Here is a 15,418-nt window from a genome sequence, read left to right as displayed (position 1 = left end):
ACTACAGGATGGACATGGAAACCATAGAAGGGGTACAGAGGAGATTTACAAGGATGTGGCCTGGATTGGGGAGCATGCCTTATGAGAATAAGTTGAATGAACTCGGCCTTTTCCCCTTGGAGCAATGGAGGACGAGAGGTGACCTGATAGAGATGTACAAGATAATGAGAGGCATTGATGGTGTGGACAGTCAGAGGCTTTTTCCCAGGCCTGAAATGGCTAGCACAAGAGGGTATAGTTTTAAGGTGTTTGGAAGTAGGTACAGAGGAGATGACAGGGGTAAGTTTTTTTTTAAACGCTGAGGTTGGTGAGTGTGTGGAATGGGCTTCCGGCGGCAGTGGTGGAGGTGGAAATGATAGTCTTTTAAGAGACTCCTGGATGGATACATGGAGCTTAGAAAAATAGAGGGCTCTGGGTAAACCTAGATAGTTCTAAAGTAAGGACCTGTTTGGCACAGCTTTGTGGGCTGAAGGGCCTGTATTGTGTTTTAGGTTTTCTATGTTTCTATATCATTATGGCTGATCCATGTTACCTCTCAGCCCCAATCTCCTGCTTTCTCCCCATCTCCTTTCATGCCCTGACCAATCAAGAATCTATCGACCTCTGCCTAAAATATTCATAAAGACAGCCCCCACAGCTGCCTGTGGCAACAAATTCCACAGATTCACTACCCTCTAGCTAAAGAAATTCCTCGTCATCTCCATTCTAAAAGGATGCCCCCTCTATTCTGAGTTAGTGTCCTCCGGTCTTAGACTCTCCCACCATAGAAACGTCCTCTCCTCATTCACTATGACCAGTCGATTGGTTTCAGTCATGTCACCTCTCACTCTTCTGAAGTCCAGTGAATACAGATCCAGAGCCATCAGACGCTTTTCATATGACAAGCCATTCAATCCTGGAATCATTTTCATGAACTTCCTTTGAACCCTCTCTAGTCCAGTTTCTAGAATGGTTCCGGAAGACTGGGAAATTGCAAATGTCACTCCACTCTTCAAGAAGGGAGACAGGCAGAAGAAAGGAAACTATAGGCCTTTGGTGTGTACACCATTTAGCCCAGGAGACTTATCTACCTCAGACCTTTCTGTTTCCCAAGAACCTTCTCTCTAGTTATGGCAAATTCACACAGTTCCTGCCCCCTGACAACTGGAACTTCACCACACTGCTAGTGTCTTCGACAGTGAAGACTGATGCAAAATACTTACTCAGTTCATCCACTATTTCATTGTCCCCCATTACTACCTCTCCAGCATCATTTTCCAGCAGTCCGATATCCACTCTTACTTCTCTTTTACACTTTGTGTATCTGAAGAAACTTTTGGTGTGCTCTTTATTATTGGCCAGCTTATTTTTGTATTCCATCTTTACCTTCTTAATTACTTTTTAGTTGCCTTCTGTTAGTTTTTAAGAAGCTTCCCAATCCTCTAATTTCCCATTAATATTTGCTCTAGTATGTACCCTCTCTTTGGCTTGTATGTTGGCTTTGACTTCTCTTGTTAGCCACAGTTGTGTCATCTTTCCTTTAAAATTCTTTTTCCTCTTTAGGATGTATATATCCTGTGCCTTCTGAATTATTTCCAGAAATTCCAGCCATTCCTGTTCTGCCGTCATCCCTGCTGGTGTTCGTTTCCAATCAATTCTGGCCAACTCCTCTCTCATGTCCCTTTACTCCACTGTAATACTGATATATTTGACCGGTTTCTTCTTCTCAAATTCAGGGTGAATTCGATCATATTATGATCACTTGCCCACCAAGGGTTCTTTTACCTCAAGCTCTCTAAATCCATTCTGGTTCATTGCACAACACCCAATCCAGAATAGCTGATCCCCTAGTGGGCTCAACCACTAGCTGCTCTTAAAAAGCCATCTCGTAGGCTCTCTAGAAATTCCCGTCCTGTAATCCAGCACCAAACTAATGTTTCCCAGTCTACCTGCATTTTGAAGTCCCCCATGACTATTGATACATTTCTCTTTTGGCAAGCATTTTCTATCTCCTGTTGTAATTTGTAGGCAACATCCTTACCACTGTTTGGGGGTCTATATACAAATCTTATCAGCGTACTTTGCAAATGGGGATCTGCACACAACACGCTCGTAGTTCCTTAGCTCTATCCACAATAATTCAACACCTTCTGACCCTAAGTCACCTCCTTCTAATGATTTTATTTCAATTTTTACCAACAGAACAACACCACACCCTCTGCCTTCCTTTCAATACAATGTGTATCCTTGGACAGCAAGCTCTCTGCTATAACTTTTCAGCCATGATTTCATGATGTCTGCAACATCATATCTGCTAATCTGCAAATGTGCTGTCAGTTCATCTACCTTATTCTGTGTACTGCACATATTCAGATACAATACCTTCAGTCCTGTATTTACCCTTTTTGATTTTGTTGCACCATGCTCAACCTTTTGATTACTAACTTTGTCTGAGATCTTACCAACATCTGCCTTCTCAACATCTCCACCAACTGTTCCAGCACTCTGGTTCCCATCCCCCTGCAACTCTAGTTTAAACCCCACTGTGCAGCATTAATAAACCTTCCCACTAGGATATTAGACCCCCTCCAGTTCAGGTTCAAACTGTCCCTTCTGTTCAGGTCCCACCTTCCCTGGTGTCATAAACAGTAATAAACCCATTCTGATTTATGTACAATGTAGAATTATGTGGAGGAACAGAGGGATTTTGTGGTCCAAGCCCATTGTTCCCTCAAAGTTGCCATGCAAGTTGATCTGGTGGTTAAGAAGGTATATGGTGTGTTGCCCTTTATTAGTCTGGGGATCGACTTCAAGAGCCAGGTTATAGCTCTATAAATCTCTGGTTAGACCACACTTGAAATATTTGTTCAGTTCTTTTCACCTCATTATAAGGAAGGATGTGGAAGACAGGATGCTGTCTGGAGTAGAGCACGTGTCTTGTGAGTATAGGTTGAACGAGCCAAGATGTTTCTGTCTGGAGCAAAGGAGGATGAGAAGAGAGTCGAGATGATAAGAGGCACAGGTAGAGTGGACAGCTAGCACCTTTTTCCTGGGGCAGAGGGACATACTTTTAAGGTGATTGGAGCAAAGTACAAGGGAGGTTTCAGAAGTAGGTTTTTTGTAAAAAAAAAAGCACAGAGGGTAGTACGTACATGCCAGAGTTAGTGGCGGAGACAGATACATTTACGACTCTTAAAAGAAAAATGGAGGGCTATGTGGGAAGGATGAGTTAGACTGATCTTGCAGTAGGTTAAAAGGGTCAGTGGGCGAAAGGGCTGGCACTGTGCTGTAGTATTCGATGTTCTACAATATTCTTATGGTCATAGAGTCAAAGAAAAGTACAGCACAGAAACAGGCTCTTCAGCCCTTCTAGCTGTGTTGAATCATTTAAGCTTCCTAGTCTTTAGTGTGGTAGTGGACTTTAGGAGATCTAGGCCTCATATGGAGCCAGTGATCATTAATGGAGAATGTGTGGAGCAGGTTAAGACCTACAAGTATCTGGGAGTACAGTTAGACGAGAAGCTAGACTGGACTGCCAACACAGATGCCTTGTGCAGGAAGGCACAGAGTCGACTGTACTTCCTAAGAAGGTTGGCGTCATTCAATGTCTGTAGTGAGATGCTGAAGATGTTCTATAGGTCAGTTGTGGAGAGCGCCCTCTTCTTTGTGGTGGCGTGTTGGGGAGGAAGCATTAAGAAGAAGGACGCCTCACGTCTTAATAAGCTGGTAAGGAAGGCGGGCTCTGTCGTGGGCAAAGTACTGGAGAGTTTAACATCGGTAGCTGAGCGAAGGGCGCTGTGTAGGCTACGGTCAATTATGGATAACTCTGAACATCCTCTACATAGCACCATCCAGAGACAGAGAAGCAGTTTCAGCGACAGGTTACTATCGATGCAATGCTCCTCAGACAGGATGAAGAGGTCAATACTCCCCAATGCCATTAGGCTTTACAATTCTACCGCCAGGACTTAAGAACTTTTTAAAAGCTATTATTAATGCTTTTTGAGATAGTGATTTAGATGCATATCATATTTTTTTTACTGAGTTAAGTATTGTATGTAATTAGTTTTGCTACAACAAGTGTATGGGACATTGGAAAAAAAGTTGAATTTCCCCATGGGGATGAATAAAGTATCTATCTATCTATCTATCTAGTCTCATCCACCTGCACCAGGACCATATCCCTCCTTAGCATCACACACCTTTCCAAACTTCTCTTGGATGTTGAAAGCTCACATGGACCACTTGTGCTGGGAGCTCGTTCTTCACTCAGAGGGTCGAGAGAGTGTGGAAGTTTCCCCTCATGTTCCCCTTAAACTCTTCACCTTTCACCCTTAACCCATGATCTCTGGTTGTAGTCGCACCCATCTTCAGTGGAAAAATTCTGCTTGCATTTACTCCTCAATTTTGTCTACCTCTATCAAATCTCCTCTCCATCTTCTATGTTTCAAGGAAAAAGTCGTAACCTATTGCAATATTTCCTTATAACTCAGGTCCTCCAGACCCGGCAACAGCCTTGTAAAATTTCTCGGTATTCTTTCAAGCTTATTTATATTTTTCCTGCAGGTAGCTGTCCATAACTGTACACAGTCCTCCACAGTAGGACTCACCAATGTCTGCTCTGGGTGAAAACAGATGAAGATGAATAAAGCAGGGTTAGTCAATCTGAATATGGTGCCATGGAGTTCAATGCAAGCTGACTAATCGCCAGTACAAAACCAGGCTGCTGAACATCAAAAGAACAGAAAAGGCAGCAGGCGGTACCGCCAGTGGGAACTGCCCAGCCCATCACGGGCACAGCCCTCCCCATCACTACAGGAGGCACTGTCTCATCAAGCCAACATCTATCCTCAAGGACCCCCACCATCCAGGCTACGCACTACCGCCGTCAGAATAAACATGAACAGTTCTGCAGATGCCGGAAATCCAGAGCTCCACACACAAAATGCTGGAGGAACTCAGCCACTCAGGCAGCATCTGTGGAAAAGAGTAAACAGTCAACGCTTCAGGCCGAGACCTTTCTTCAGGACAGAAGTGGAAGCGTGACGATGCCTGAATAAAGGTACAGAGCCTGAAGTGCCACACCACCAGGTTCAGGAACAGCAGCTTTCCTACAACCAACAGGTTCTTGAACTGACCTGTATAACACTAACCCCATCTCAGCTACTAACACCAAGGAGCAACTCTTGTCCAGCCGCGGACCATTGTTTACACTAAATGTGTGTTTTGCACAGACTTTTTTTCTTCGCTTTCTGCTATAAATCATCACCTGTGTGGTGCCCATGATGTTGCTGCAACTGTCCAATTCTACCTGTACCTCACCGTACTTCACACATGACAATAAACTCAGCCAGACTTGCATTCCAACTCCAAGGCAGGCAGATGCAATGTTTGCGCTCACTTCAAGTGGACTGGAATACGAAAGCAAGAATGTAACCCTGAGGCTCTTTAGAGCTTTGGTCAGACAGGACTTGGAGTACGGTGAGTAGTTCTGGGCCCCAAATCTAAGGAAGGATGTGCTGGCACTGGAGAAAGTCCAGAGATTCATGAGAATGATCCCAGGAATGAAAGGGTTAACATATGAGGAGCTGGACCTGTATTTGCTAGAGTTTAGAAGAATGGATGGTGGGATCTCATTGAAACCTATCAAATACTGAAAGGTCGGGATATTGGACATTGAGAGGAAGTTTCCTATTGCAGAGAAGTCTAGGATTGGAGGGCAGAGCCTCAGAATACAAGGATGTTCCAATGGGAATTTTGTTAGCCAGAGGGTGGCGAACCTTTGAAATTCATTGCTACAGATGGCTGTGGGGGCCAAATTATTTCAAGTGGTTGACAGGTTCTTAGACAAGGAAGAGGGAAGATGACAGAATACAAAGGTGGGGGAAAGAGAGGGAGGGGGAGGGCAGGTAGAAGGTGGTGGTAAAGTTGGGGATGTGGGAAATGTAGAAAGGCTGGAGAGGAAGGAATCTGAAAGGAGAGGAGAGTGGACCATAGGAGTAAGGGAAGGATAGGTGCTTGATTAGTAAGTGTCAAAGGTTAAGGGGTAGGAGGCAGGAGAATGGGGTTGAGAGGGAAAATAAATCAGCCAGGATGCTATGGCAGAGAAGAATTAAAAGGGCCAAATGGCCTGATTTTGGTCTTGTGCCTTATGGTCCTAATTTTCTTTGTGGAGAGACGGAAGGGCGTCGAGCTGGAAACTGTGACAAAACAGATTGTTTTAGACAAACAGGAATTGTGGCTGTAAAGCAGTGCCAGCCAGCCGGATGAGGCGAAGGCCGACAGTCTCCCAACTCCCGAGCGCTTAAGCTGCGCCCTGGCCGGGGGCGACCCCCGCTCGTGCCGCGCGAGGCGAGGCCGGAGGGAGGGGAGAAAGCGGGAGGGTAACCGACCGGAGAAGAAGCCTCCCGTTTGTAATTAATACCATTGCTCAGAGAAATCGTTCTGCTTCACAATGCTAGTGTTCCCTGTGAAAAGGGTATCAGGTAAACGGATTCATTTAACAATGGAATATAGGGATCATCCCGTTACGGAAGCTGCAATACGCAAACACCAAGTTTAGCAGTAGCGAATGAGCGGGTACAGTTCGGGCTATAGTTTACTAATTACAGAGAATTTAACCTTGCCATGCCTAGCATTCCAGCACAGTTCCTCCCCACCCCCGAGTCACAAATAAAGAAAGCAAATAAAGAAACGACATTTGTTTCTTCTTCTCCAGCTGGTGCAGAGGGAGAAGAACCAGTTCCCGCTCAAGTGATCCGCTTTTGTTTGTCACCTGTACTGTACATGGAAAGCAGGCCAATGCAAATCGTAAACACCAGCGTGACAAGTTGTCATCCCTGCGGCACTCTGCTCGTCCCGTCCCGTCCCTTCCGTGCAAGAAGGCAAGACAGCGGCCATTCTTCATCAAGAGTTTGAGGGGAGTTGGTACGCGCAAATTCCGACAGATGTACGGCGGAGGGCATTTTAACTGGCGGCATCACCGTCTGGCCTGGGGGAGGGGGCTACTGAACTCGGTCAGCTCCATCACGGGCGCTAGCCTCTGTAGTATCCAGGACATCTTCAAGGAGCGGCGTCCATCAGTAAGGACCCCCATCAACCAGGACATGCCCTCTTCTCATTGCTACTGTCAGGGAGGAGGTACAGGAGCCTGAAGGCACACACTCAGTGATTCAGGAACAGCCTTACCATCTGATCTCTGGGTGGACATTGAACCCATGAACACTATCCTGCTACTTTAAAAAAATATATATTTTTGCACTACTTGTCTAATTTAACTATTATGCCTATTTACTGTAATGCACAGATGTTACTCTATTATTACTGTAAGAATAGCAACGTGCCGCTGCCGCAAAGCTAACAAATTTCACGACATAGGCCAATGATATTCAACCCGATTCTGATATCATTTCAACTCTTTGTAACCGGTTATCGATTCGTTCTAACACACTTCTTCCCATATAATTTACGCACCACCTTCCAGGTGCAGCCTTATTCAATGGTTTATACAATGCTCGAAATCCACAGATGTCACGGGGAGACAGAGTGGTGAGAAGGGCATTTAGCACGCTGCCCCTTGTCAGTCAGGGCATTGACTGTAGGAACCAGGGCAGAAGTCTACACTCTGTGTGGCTACACTCGGGTAACGTGTACAGCTTCAGTCACTTTCTTGTAGGGAAGGTGCGGTTACACTGGAAAGGACGGACACAGGATTTACAACGACGTTACCGGGGACGAGAGCCTGAGTTATAGGGAGAAGTTGTTTAATCCTTTTAACAGAGGAGAATGAGGGACCTTATGGCGATGTTTACACTGATGAGGTATGGGTAACAATCTTTTCCCCCAGGGTTAGGGGAATACAAAGCAAAGGGCATAGGTTTAGGGTGAGAGGGTAAAGATCTACTAGGGACACGAGGAACAACTTTTTCCCCACAGAGGGGGAGTACATGGAATGAGCTGTCAGAGGAAGGTACAATAGTGCAATTTCAGAAGTACAGAGGGGAAGTGCCTGGAGGGATCTGGGCCAAATGCAAGAAATTGGAATGAGCAATGTGGTCGGCATGGACTTGATGGGCTGAATGGCCTGTGTCTGCTGTATCAATTCGAAAGAGCATTACAGGAAGTAGTTGTGAGAATGGGGTTGAAACAATAGCAGCAATGCTGAATAGTGGGGCAGACTTGAAGGGCCGAATGGCCTAATTCTGCTCCTGTGTATTGTGGTCTTATAATAGGTTACAATGAAATAATGACCAAAAAAACCATAAAGACAGAAAAGATTAAGTAAGGTAAGCTAGCCAATAATACAAAAGAGGGTTTTTCTCTCTCCCAGGTATATAAAGAGTAAAGGTGAGATGAGAGTGGATACCAGACTACTGGAAATGACATTGGAGAGGTGGCAATGGGTGACAAAGAAATGGAAGATGAATGTAATAAATGTTATGCATTACTCTTCGCTGTGGAAGGTGCTAGCAGAATGCCAGAAATTTGAGAGTGTCATGGGCAGAAGTGAATGTCGTTGCCATTACTAAGGAGAAGGTGCTTGGGAAGTTGAAAAGTCTGAAGTGTAGAATTAATGGGCCGAATGGCCCCCTTTACATATGGAAGGAAATATAAATTATACGTCCTGGTCAGGATGGTGTGTGTGACTTGAAGGGGAATCTGTAGGTGGTGGTGCCATCAAGTGCTCTGTGCTGCTATCCATCTTGGTGATAATAGTTGGCTTGGGCAGTGCTGCTGAAGTGAAATGGACTTGAAACTGCAGTTTAGTTGGTACCTGACGCACCCCACAGACCCAGTGATCCTCTGGTGGAGTGATAGAGTGAGGAGCACAGCGCGGCCTCCACTGCCCTCCTCTAGCATGTTACCTCACACTTTCCTCAAACAAATTCCAATTGCCTCCCAACACATTCTCACAAGAGAATACCAGTAAGATCGAAAGACTGCAGAGAAAATTTACGAGGATGTTGCCAGGCCTTAGGGAAGGGCCTGAAACATCAGCTGTTCATTCCCCTCCACAGATGCTGCCTGACCTGCTGAGTGCCTCCAGCAATTTGCATGTGTTGCTGCAGCTTTTTCACTTTGTCGTCACCAGGACGTTGCCTGGGATGAAGTGTTTGAGTTACGAGGAGTGACTGGAGAGGTTAAGTCTGATTTTTGTGGAAGCCGAGAGAAGCCAAGATGCTTTTTATTGTCATTTAAACATAAACTGCTGATACAGTACACAGTAAAAATTAAAGAACGTTCCTCCAGGACCCTGGTGCTACATGAAACAACACAAAACTACACTAGACTATGTGAGACAACACAAAAACTGCACTAGACTACAGACCTTCACAGGACTACATAAAGTGCACAAAACTGTGCAAGGCAGTACAATAATTAATAAACAAGACAATAGGCACAGTAGAGGACAAATTACAATATAATAATAAATGATGTAGATGTCAGTCTAGACTCTGGGTATTGAGGAGTCTGATGGCTTGGGGGAAGAAACTGTTGCACAGTCTGGTCGTGAGAGCCCAAATGCTTCGGTACCTTTTCCCAGATGGCAGGAGGGAGAAGAGTTTGTATGAGGGGTGCGTGGGGTTCTTCACAATGCTGTTAGCTTTGTGGGTGCAGCATGTAGTGTAAATGGCAGGAAGAGAGACCCCGATGATCTTCTCAGCTGGCCTCACTATCCGCTGCAGGGTCTTGCGATCCGAGACAGTGTTCGAGGAAGAGAAAGTTAGATCGGGGAGACACCAGGAAACTACTGTCCAAATTGGGGAATAGCGGCTCCCCAGATTTCGGGGCAGCACAATGCTTCATAGCACCAGGATTCAGTTCCAGCTGCTGTCTGTAAGAAGTTTTTTTAATTCTCTCCATGACCGCTCCAGTTTCCTCCCACACCTTAAAGAAGTGCAGTTAGTTGTTTAGTTGTACACATAGGTGTAATCGGGCAGTGCGGGTTCTTGTATCTCAGAGATACACAAGACCAAAGGACACGGGATTAGAAGAGGACCTTTGCCACCTAGGGAGTGTCGAGTACCTGAAATGTACTCAGGAGAGAGTGTTGGAGGCAGAATCGCTGACTGCACTTAATAATAAGTGTCTGGACGAGCCCTTGAATCACCAGACACTGAACACACACAGCAATATACTGGAAGAACATAAGAGATAGGAGCAGGAGTAAGCCAATCGGCCCCTCAAGCCTGCTCCGCCATTCAACAAGATCATGGCTGATCCATAAATATACTAGTCAATGCAGGCCAAATGGCCTGCTTCCCTGCTGTACTAACCCCAGAACTCTGCAGCCTTCCCCTTTAATACCCAGCCGGCTCGCCATCTCACCTGTAGGGAAGGGGTTGGGCTGAACGATATCGAGAAAGCCGTGCACCATGTGGTAGAGCACCGACAGCCCGCCTGCCTCGACCTCCGAACCGCGGACGTACTGTGCCTCCGGGAGGCTGCTGGTGTTCCCGACATTCTGGATGCAGTCTTGAACAGAAGCAGCAGTCCGAAAGAGGGCAAGCACTGCCAACACCAGCAGTTCCCGTCGGAAAGCTGCCAGGAGCCCAGGGAAAGCCATGCCCACCACTGAGGAATCTTTCCACACTCCACTACGTCCTCCCCTCTTGCTCCCAGAAGTGTTGCTTTCAGATTGCAATGCCTGGTTCACGGTGTTGGGCAGGATCCTGATTCATGCACTGAAAAAATAAGTAAGTGTTACTAAGCAATAAAAGTTTATTTCCTCTTCCCACATTTGCATACTATTTACAATTGACTTCCCCTTTACGTCTGAATTTACATGTCTATTCACAAAGTAGTATCGATAACAAGGTGATTATTCCATTTCTCCCAAGGAGTTCCTCCCTTAATAGAGAATGCCTGAGCATAATTTTGTTTAGGATGGGGAGGCTGATGCATAGGCAACCACCACAAGAGTCCTTGACAGACTGTGGTCGGGGTCCGGTGGCATGGAGGGCAAGATGATTGGGAACCTTTCACTGCCCTTGTGAGGTGTCACCGTCTTCCACCAGCCTCCATTATTTTGGTCTAGGATGGATCGCTCTTAGACTGGAGCCTCCCAATTGACCTTACCGCCTTGGGTGACCCTACCAGGAGCCAAGCTCCAGATGGCGTTGCTCTTGGGATCTCAAGAACTCGCAAGCTTCTCCAGCCCGACAAGGTGGTGCCCATTGGGGAAGGTTCAGAAAGCAGGGCAATGGGACAGGGGAACATCTGGTAGAGTGCCTGCCTCACAGGATCGCGGCTTCCATTCCCAGCCTTTGGAGCCGTCAGCGTGGAAGTTGTACGTTGTCACACTGACCGGATGGGTTTCCTCCCACGTCCCAAAACATCCCTGCAGGTTGGTGGGTTAATGGGCCATTGTAAGTTTCCCCAAGAGCGGAGGTGAGTGGTAAAGTCTATGAGGGTGGAGTTGCAGGAGGCTCGGGAGGTGGGATACAGGGAGAATGGATTGCTTTGCAAGCCAGCATAGGACTAAGGAGCCAAAATATCCTTATTTATTCACCTGGAGATAGAATGCGGAACAGATCCCTCCAGCCCAATGAGACACACAACCTAATTTAACAACAGCCTAATCACAGGACAATTTACAATGACCAGTTAACCTACTAATGGGTACACCTTTAGACTGTGGGAGGGAACCAGAGCACCCGGAGGAAACCCACACACTCACAGGGAGAACGTGCAGATTCCTCACAGGTGGAACTGGAATCGAACATCCAAACATCGATGCCCTGAGCTGTCGTGCTAACCACCATGATACTGTGGTGCTCCTTCATAAAGAAATATAGAATCCATTTCTCCAAGGAATGGGAACAGCCTCCGGCAAATGTATTTTAGGTAAAGTCAAGGTTATTATCGTAAGCACATGCACACAGAGGCGCAATGCAGAAACGCAACGGCTTCACGAGTACACAGCATCAGTTACACACAAAAAAAACAGAAATCAAACATAAATAGTGTACAGTCTTTTCAAGAAAGAACTCAGGCAGAGCAGAAAAAAGTCCAAAGCGATCAAAGTGGTGATTAGAGTTGAGCCGTTTGGTTCCACAACCAAATGGTTGAAGGGGAGTGGCTGTTCTTAAACCTGGTGTTGTGGGACTTCAGGCTTCTGTGCCTCCTGCCCGATGGCTGTAGTGAGAAAGTGGCGTGGCCCGGATGGTGATTAAAGATCAAGATTAACTTTACATTGTCACATGTACCCAGAAACATAGAGTGAAATGCATTGTTTGCATCAACGACCAGCACAGACTAAGGATGTGCCGGGGGCAGCCCGCAAACACGCTCCCATGCTTCTGGCACCAACGTAGCTTACCTACAGCTTACAAACCACTCGATGAGGGTATTGTCTGCTTGAGGCAGTGCCTCATTTACGAAGGGGTAGTGCAATCGTAGTTTGTGCAATCTGGAACTTAAAGGGATCAGGTGGGTAGCAGTTGAGGTTTTTAACCTTGTTATTAGGAACAATTCCTGCTGTGGGTAGTTTCCGGCCAAGGCGACAGAGACTATAAATAAATGAAAATCAGGACAATCTACAAGTGCTGGAGATCCGATCATTTACTGTTTAGGACATAGAATATTACATCACAATGCAGGCCCTTTGGCCTGTCCTATTGTGCTGACTTTAGAACCTACTCTAATATCAATCTAAATCTTCTTTCCCACATTGCCCACTGTTGGCACGGTAGTGTAGTGTTTAATGTAATGCTATACAATATCACCAACCTGGGTTCAATTCCCACTGCTTTCTGCAAGGAGGTTGCACGGTCTTTTTGAGACCGCCCTGTTTTCCTCCAGGTGCTCTGGTTTTCTCTCACATGAAAACGACGCACGGGTTAACATTAGTAAGTTGCGGGCGTGCTACTTTGGCGCCGGAAGAATGGTGACACTTGTGGGCTGCCGCCAGCACATCTCTGGACAATGGTGGTTCTTATGGCAAACAATGCACTTCACGGTATGTTTCAGTGTTCCAAAGTATATGTGACAAATAAAAGCTAACTTACACTATAAATCTCCATTTTTCAATCATCACATGCCTATCAAAGTCTCTTAGATATCCCTAATGTACCTGCCTCATCACCTTCTTTGACAGAATGTTCCATGCACACACACACCACTCTCGGTGTAATATAAAATCTACTTCTGATAACACTGCTTTACTTTCCTTCAATTACCTTAAAATTCTGAGGAAATGTCTCAGACACGACTGGTCAACTTCCCGCAGATGCTGACTGCCCTGCTGGGTATTTCTGGCAATATCTGTCTTTTAGAAGTGAGGGGAGGGACCATTTTTATGCAAGGCCATAGTTTAGAACCAGGCTGAACTGAGAATTCAAAATTAAAGATCTATAGGAGTTTCATACCTAACCAGGATGTAGATACGATGAAACAATGAAGGGTCTCAGCCCGAAACGTTGACTGCTCGTTTCAACGGATGCTGCCCGACCTGCTGAGTTCATCCAGCTTGTTTGTACATGTTGAAAGAACCTATTAATCTCTGTCCTAAATATAACCATTGACTTGGCTACACAACTCTCTGTGGAAAAATTTTCACAGATTAACCACCGTCCGGCTGAAATCACTCCTCGTCTCAGTTTTAAAGGGATGTCACTTTATTCCGAGGCTGTGCCCTCAGATCCTGGGCTCTCCTACTAAAGGAAACATCCTCTCCATATCTACGCTTTAGGCATTTCAATATCTGCTAGGTATGGGATCCCACTCCCTGCTCCTGAAGCCCATCGGGTACAGGCCCGGAAACAAAGGCACTTCATCTATTAAACCTTTTGTTCCTGGGATTATTCTTGTGAGCCTTCCACCCCTCTGCAAGGAACACCACCCCCCACCCCTCCCTCCGCACCACCATCTCACCTCTGACCGGGCAACACACACAAAATGCTGGAGGAACTCAGCAGCTCAGGCAGCATCTATTGAGAGGAACAAACATTTGGCAATTCAGGACGAAACAATTCATCTGGTGTTTACCTTTGACCAACCCTTCCCTTCGCTGTTCACCAGCCCCTCCCTTTACAGCCACCAGCAAACCACCCCTCCTTCCTCCCCCAATTCCTTCATCACAACTCACCTTCATCCGCCTGGCTTCCTGTTAGGAAGCACACTTGAAACACTCACATTACTCCATCTCATCTAACTATAAACACCAAGAAACAATGCTAACAAGACCCTAGACACATTATTCTCTGGTCCCATTGTGTGGGGTCAGCCTTCTATCTCATTTTCCAGCCAAACAAGAGGGCTGAACTTCCCCCCGCGTTTCCTAATACACCCACAGGATTTGTTCCAAACACAACTTTGATCCAAACTCTCATTCCCTTAGCTCTTCTTGGGCTGTTAAAGAATAATAACTTTGACCTGAAAGCAGTAGGTAATCTTAAAGGTAATCTTTTAAAAAAAGCAGCACTCACAACTTCAGCTGTGCTCAGCACGAACCCGAATTATTTGTTCCCTTGGTAAATCAATAACCTTGGAGATTTCTTGTTCGGAGTTTTGGAAACTAGTATTTTGTTTCACTGGGCACCAGTTTCTTCACAATCTCTGGAAGAAGGTTGCATAAACTAAATTTTTAAAAAGTGAGATAGAATTAAAGTTCACTTACTGCTTCCTTTCATTTGTTGGTTATTCAGTGGCTACTGTAGCTAAGCCACGTTTCGTTCTAATCTTGATAATATGTTTCCTGTATTCACACGGATAGCTCAGATCACAGCAACATGCAATCTATGACGTGATATTAGTTGGGCTCTGCCTTTTTTTTAATATATCCACCAGGCATATTATAAAGTGCTCAGAACTAACCAGGGATTCTTGAGAATGGCTGAAGTCAAAATTAAAATTAGAGTAACAGAGCAATACAGCAGGGATACAGGCCATTCAGCCCACCAGTCCATGCCAACCCATCTTGTCCAAATTTTCTGCATTTGGCCCATATCCCTCCAGTCTCCACCTCTGCAAGCACCTATCCAAGTGCTTCTTAAATGATTACTATCGTACCTGTCTCAACCACTTCCCCTGGCAGCTTGTTGCATACTCCCACCATCCACAACATGAAGAAGTTTCCACTCAGGGCCCTCTTAAACCTTTCCTCTATCACCTTAAACTTCTGCCCCTAGTACTGGACTCCCTACCCTGGGGAAAAGACCATTACCATCCACCTTATCTCTGCCTCTTATAGTTTTAAACTCTTCTATAAGGTTGCCCCTCATTCTCCCACGTTCCAAGGAATAAATACCTAGCCTGGCCAATCTCTCCCCATAAATAAGGCTTTCTTGTCCTGGTAATTTTCTCATAAATAATTTCTGCACACTTTCCAGTCTGACCACGTCTTTCCGACAATAGTGTGACCAAAACTCTATAGGATACTCCAAGTGCAGCCTCAACAATGACATTGTATATAGAAACTTAGAAACATAGAAAACAC

General features: G+C 45.7%; 1 protein-coding gene across 5 annotated transcripts in view; it reads right to left on the bottom strand.

The window, feature by feature from the left end:
* LOC140715160 (prominin-1-A-like) overlaps positions 1 to 14,707 on the bottom strand; it is a 134,468-nt gene extending 119,761 nt beyond the window's left edge. The window contains exons 1-2 of one of the 5 annotated variants that reach the window (XM_073026940.1): positions 14,600 to 14,707; positions 10,309 to 10,664 (exon numbers count right to left, since the gene is read on the bottom strand). In XM_073026940.1, coding sequence (XP_072883041.1) covers positions 10,309 to 10,546 — 238 coding nt within the window. In that variant the 5' untranslated portion in view covers positions 10,547 to 10,664; positions 14,600 to 14,707. Of the gene's footprint in view, positions 1 to 10,308; positions 10,665 to 13,349; positions 13,796 to 13,854; positions 13,946 to 14,068; positions 14,179 to 14,408; positions 14,557 to 14,599 lie in introns of those variants that run through there. The other 4 variants (XM_073026943.1, XM_073026945.1, XM_073026942.1 and 1 more) reach the window with 4 other exon arrangements.
* Between the last annotated feature and the right edge of the window lie 711 nt (positions 14,708 to 15,418).

This window comes from Hemitrygon akajei, chromosome 23 (genome assembly GCF_048418815.1).
Source record: "Hemitrygon akajei chromosome 23, sHemAka1.3, whole genome shotgun sequence".
Taxonomy (NCBI): domain Eukaryota; kingdom Metazoa; phylum Chordata; class Chondrichthyes; order Myliobatiformes; family Dasyatidae; genus Hemitrygon; species Hemitrygon akajei.
The sequence above is the reverse complement of the archived record's forward strand: the minus strand, read 5'-3'. Positions and strand labels throughout refer to the sequence as shown.